Here is a 6,212-nt window from a genome sequence, read left to right on the forward strand (position 1 = left end):
TTTTATTATAGCAGCTCTATTTGGCTTTTAGCACTGAAGCTGTATTTATTGTGCATGCACGAGGCTCGTGTACATTTTTTCTGGCCATTCTTTTTTCGCACATGCGCAATGGATAGGGGTTGGAGCCCCTCCACAGGAGGCAGGTAAGTATCACCGCTGATAGCAACCACATGCATATATGATTCAGTACACTACAGATAAATGGAGGAGGAACTAGGCTGGTGAGCATGGGAAGAGCCAGAAGCTTTGTTGCTAATATTTTAAATTGACTATCAACAAACACCTAAATTGTATCATATCCTATGTTTACAAATGCATTCTCCTGGCATTAAAGTGTCTTCAGAATGCTCATTCAAATGTTGGTTTGTCCGTTTCTCATTCATCAGCCAGTAATTAAACAATTTATTTCATACCTAGCCAGCACAATCCAAAGTCACATTAGGAAAGACACAATTTCGCAAAAAGCTTAGTAGAGTAAATCCATAAACATGCATTTTAATGAATGTGTTTCGTTTTGTTCATTTATCTATTCATGAAAGCTGACAAACCACTTGAAAAGAGCGTTTTTGTATTGACAGTTACTCTAACCTTCTTCTGCACCGTCTAGTAATGGCAGCTATAAGAAAGCTTTACTCAAAGAGTCAGCGACTGCTTTGTATTCTGCTCAGGCTCCTCAAATCCATAATTGTTTAACAATACTACTTCAAGAGATTGGATTTAAATTTCCAGTCTAATCCGCTTTTATAAAATGTTTCTTTTGTCATCTAGTCAGTCAGTAAACTGCACAATACCGCTGCGTCTCTACAAGTCTCTCTCCGGAATACAGTTCTTTACGTTCAATAAAATGTTGTTTACACATTCTTCTTTCTGGAGATGACGGCAAATAGCATGTTTCCATCTGAATTATTTGCCCAGTTGATCATTGTAATGGTGTCGCTGGATGATATTTCATTTCAGTCAATCATGGTTGCTATCAATCGTGATATCAAATAACAGATTTTGGGACCAGAAGTGTTTAGAATAGTACACTATTGGGCATGGAATATATAGAAGGGAAACTAGACAGACAGACAGCCCGACAGACAGACAGACAGACAGACAGATAGATAGATAGATAGATAGATAGATAGATAGATAGATAGATAGATAGAATTGGTGCAGACATTGAAAAATAATGTAAATAACTTTTTACTATCTATGGCACATTTTGCATATTGGGGTCAGTCTAATAACATTTTACAGAGCCCCATACATTTGTAGCTCTCTATGCTGCCACAGGTCATGCACCACTCAGTGGTGGAACTAGTGACTGGTGGGTCCATGTGTAACAATATGCTTTGGGGCCCCCCACACACACACATATGCTGCAAATCAGGTAGTTTTTGAGTGTGCCAAAGTGGACATGATCTTGTTGGGAAGGGGGCGTAGCCTCAGAGCACTGTAGCGCCATATAATGCAGAGAGTTTTGCAGTGATCGCCATATAATATAGCAAGCTCTGTTGTGACCACCATATTATACAGAGAACATCACAGTTACCACCATTTAATACAATGAACATAGCAGTGACCGCAAAATAATGCAGACAACATTGAAGTGACCACCATGTATTGCAAAGAGCATTGCGTTGAGTGCCATATAACACACAAAACATCAGTACCCGCTATATAATGCAGAAAGCATCGCAGTGACCGCCAGATAATGCAGAGATAATTAGTGGCACACATATAAGTTACACACCCCTCACACACACACAGAAAATGTATATGCCCCCCCACACACATTACATTACATTGATACACCCTCCCACCAACACCAAAGACAGAATTAAAATACACACTAACGTCACTTCCCCTTCAGAAAAAAAACAAGTACACCCCTCCCCGTTGCATAATTATACCATACCCCTAGATAATACTAAAACATTTTACACCTCCACTGGCACTTACCTGTCCAGAAGGAAGATCTGTGTGGTCCCTGTTGAGTTCTATGGCACAGTAAAGGAGAGACAGGGCTAGACTGGAAAGGAAGGGGTAGGGACTTGGGGTTAGGGAGCAGGGTCTCGGGCAGGGATAGGAGGGTGTAGAAGAATAGACAAAGAAGAGGAGGGACAGGGACTCAGGGTTATGGCGGAGTCTCGGTCAGGTATAGGAGGGTGTAGTACAATAGAGGAGAGGAGGGGCTGAGTGTAGGAGCTGAGGGAGATGGAGTATGTAGGTAAATAGTCACTCTAGTCTAGAGTGACAGGAAGAGGATACGAAGAGAAGGGGCCCCCACCTCTCCTTCTGTCGGACTATTTCCTTCTTCATTATGGCCTGCGAGCAGCCGCAGCGTACTGTAATGAGTCAATTTGACACATTATTAGTACTGCACTGCTCTCTAACAGTGTTGCCTTCTGCAGGCCCCCGTCGCAAAGCACCACCTGCACCACCGGTGGTTCTGCCACTGGAACCAATACGTATGTCTGCCAACAGACATTTTAAATCAAGAAAGAAAACAGACACTCCTTGTCTTTACTCAAATGAACCTAAGATAGTCATTTCATTGCACACTTCTTAATCCTTGCACCCTGGGCAGTTGCCTCTCTCGCACTGACCTATTATGGTCCTTATTTTCCATGTAATTTGTCACATTTTTGTTCTACAGTAATGTTCATACATTAATATATGCATTTATCTTTACAGTCATACAGGAGATTACAGGATTTACACTAGCTGAATAAACACAAGTAGATAGAATTAAGTGTTAATCTCTGACTGGGATTGTTATAGTGACCAGTGCAAACATTGAAACACAACACTTCCCATTTTTTTTCAAAGTGTAGTAATAAGCAGCATACTGAGCCCAACTACCCCAGTGCAGACAATGTTTAATATACATTAGATATAAAAAGTCTACACACCCTTAATGAAATTGCAAGTTTTTTGTGATATAAAGCCTGGAATCCAAATAATTCATGTCATACTATTTTTCCACCTTTAAAATGTGACCTGAACACCAACAAAATTCAAGTGAAAACCTGCAATACCCTGGTTGCATAAGTGGGCATACCCTTAAACTAATACTTTGTGGAAGCATATTTTACTTTCATTATAGCAGATAATCTTTTTGAATAAGTCCCTGTCAACTTCATGCTCCTGGACTTTGCAATTCTACTTCACTCTTCCCTGCAAAAAGTTCAAAGTCCAGCAAACTGTGAGGGAATCTCATGTGCACGGCCCTCTTTAGGACATTCCATTGGTCTCCAATGGGACTGTGGTCTAGGGGCCTGATTCAGCAACGATCGCAATTGCAAAGCTGCAAGTGGGCAGTTTGGAAATTGCGATCCTTGCAGATATGGTAATGCACAGGAGGCATCACGCCTCCTGTTGTGAAAGACTCTTCAGGGAGCAGAGTAGGCATTCCCATTAATAGTCACAGGGTGGCACATTGTAAGTAAGGCCCACTGAAATGGTCTCTGTGAAGAATAGGAGGGGATCCAACACTTATCATTTTACCCTTACAAAGGCACAGTCAAAATATGTAACATACAATAAAACTACAATTGATGATATTATATTACTTATATCGAACATATTACTACAATATTGAACACAAAAGGCAGTGGCAAACGTAGAATTTCTAAAGAGGGGTTTCCAAATGCTTGATTTTAAAGCAAGTGTGGCCAGTCCATGAAGAGGGCATAATCAGAACTTAACCAGCTACAGTATATATACATCATACAAAGATATGATATAACTCTGACATACAGCATACAGGACCAGCAATTACAGTATGCTATTATATGCGGGAGTACGGCCATCCTTTCTGAGCTAAATGTATTTATTTCAGATGTGGGCTCCATTCCAGATCATTTGAGCAAGTTCGGGAATCTGGGGGGGGGGCAGAAAAAGAACCTTGCACTACCCTGGACATAGATGTGCAGATTGGTCTCCTTATGTACCGGATAGTGTAATTTTATACATTATTAATAATTGATCCCAAAGATGGTCTATATCACTGCACTCCTAACAGTGCATGTTTTCCAGATCTCCTAGTTGGTGCACAAGTATATTCATTACTGGCTGACACATTTTAAAAGATCAGCAGGTAGTGCTAATTATTTAATTTTGACACTGAGGGGATCTTAAAAACAGGCAACTTTAGTATCATATGCTATTTTTATTGTGGTCATCATGGTGTGGGCTAGGGAGGGGGGTTTCCAGGCAACTGTAAAAACCCCTGCGTTCGCCTATGAAAGGTATGCTGATTTCCGGACAAGGAAAGCATGTCACATGTACAAGGTTCCCATTGAATAACTGATCAAATAGTTCATGTTGAAAGTAACGAAGACTGAGGAGACGGCCATTTTGTGAGCTGAACCCATGAGATGACATGCTAGCAGTTCACTAGGAACTAGTGCCTCTAGTGACTTCTCATAAACAACGTTCTCATACAGTAAGGTGTGAGTATGAGGTATGCATATTTAATTACTTTTATGTGTCGCCGTCCCCCGCTGCGGGGGCTTTACATGTAATAGGAGGGGTCACCGGCAGCTGGGAGGCTTGCCTGCCTTCCCGGGAGGTCGGGAGCGGCACCCGATTTTCGGGAGGCTTCCGACCAAATCGGGAGGGTAGGCAAGTATGCCTTATATTGACCCAAAGGATTCAAATGAAAAGTTTTTAAGTTTCCAGAAAAGTCAGTGTACACACAAGCTGTGTTGGCTCCTATTATGTATCTGTTATAATTAAATAGTCTGAAAAGATGCTGACTTGATTTTATTTTATTTTACAGGCTCCCTCTACCCTCCAGCCAAACCTTCAGTTACTATTTTCAAAATCACATTCTGGCTGGGATATTTTAACAGCTGCATCAACCCAGTTATCTACCCGTGTTCCAGCCGTGAGTTCAGGAAAGCATTCCAGAACATCCTGCACGCTCGCTGCTCACACCGGAGGCAGGCCTCAAGTAAGTACTTATCAGGCTACATCCTGAGCAGCCCTGTCCAACGCAGTCCTGAGGAACACAGAGATGTCGTAAGAATCCCAGTGGGATCTGGAGAGACGTTCTACAAGATCACAAAGACCGATGGAGTCTGCGAATGGAAATATTTTTCTCCAGTACCTAGTCCCTCCTCGCCTTACGGGCAACCAAAGGACTTTTCAAACTGTTCGACTGCCAGGGTGAGCAGCAAGTCGATTTTGCGGACCTGCTGCTGCATCGGCGCAGAGCCAACACGCACGTGCCATAATGTTCCCACCATTAAAATACATACCATCTCCGTGAGTGAAAACGGGGAACCCGTCTAAGTAAGGAAGGACAGAATTCTCAGACACGTGGTGCGTGGGGAATAGAAGCGACTGTACATTTTTGTTAACCCTGAATGTACAAGTTCACAGTTTCAATTCCAGTCAGCGCCATTTACATTCCACTGTGACTTGAGCCTCATTGTTACCCTTCTTGCTGAGTGAACTGATAACTTTTTCATACCAACATTTGGAACCTCATGACTATGCTGCTAGAATTGCACCTCGGATATGGATGCATGGATTAAATGGCCTCCATGGGTGCTATGTAAATGCAAATAAAATGATCAGGAAGTAGCCTAATGCATTACTATTCATGTCCTGTGCTCATCTGTGCAAGATTCATGCTGAGTTTTCATGTGCAGTGTGGATACATGTAGAATATGTCAACTAGTGTTACATGGTTAAGTTTTCCATCTGCATTTGTTTGATTGTAGTGCACAGACAGTCACACACAATACTGACACTGGTCTAGTTAGTGAATAATGTGTACTTTTGCACAGATAGGGGCCTATTTCACAACGTGTTTTATCATACGCAATGGGTTTTAAAACTCGTTGCATATGATAAATGGTGCACCAGCCAATCAGCTCTCAACTGTAATTTTTCACCACCGCATATGATAAAACACGTTGATAAATGAGCCCCTTAGTCAATCGGAGTAGTATATATAAAAGTGGGTAGGAGTTACAGTAGAATATATATCCAATTGTTCACATGCAAATTGGGAAAGTGCGTAGGCGCTGCTGCCTTATGGGGAGAGGCCATGTTATATTGGGGTGTAGCTACATCACACTGCTGTATGCCACGTCTCTCATGGGTATACTTAGATCTTCTAAAGCACAATGCACACTCAACTCCCCTCTCTACCCTCTCAGTGGAGGTCGTCCTAACAGAATCAACAGCCTGGATAAAAGTCCCCACAAATC

The 6,212-nt window shown here is 42.0% G+C and overlaps 1 protein-coding gene across 1 annotated transcript in view; it reads left to right on the forward strand.

Annotated features, from left to right (window-relative positions):
- The window catches only part of ADRA1A (adrenoceptor alpha 1A), a 60,280-nt gene extending 54,759 nt beyond the window's left edge, over window positions 1-5,521 (forward strand). Inside the window, exon 2 of the mRNA XM_088453060.1 lies at window positions 4,772-5,521. Within this exon, the coding sequence (XP_088309186.1) occupies window positions 4,772-5,286 (515 nt within the window). The 3' untranslated portion in view covers window positions 5,287-5,521. The remainder of the gene's footprint in view (window positions 1-4,771) is intronic.
- Window positions 5,522-6,212: the final 691 nt, after the last annotated feature.

The sequence above is a fragment of the Taudactylus pleione genome, unplaced genomic scaffold (assembly GCF_031769625.1).
Source record: "Taudactylus pleione unplaced genomic scaffold, aTauple2 ptg000567l, whole genome shotgun sequence".
NCBI lineage: Eukaryota > Metazoa > Chordata > Amphibia > Anura > Myobatrachidae > Taudactylus > Taudactylus pleione.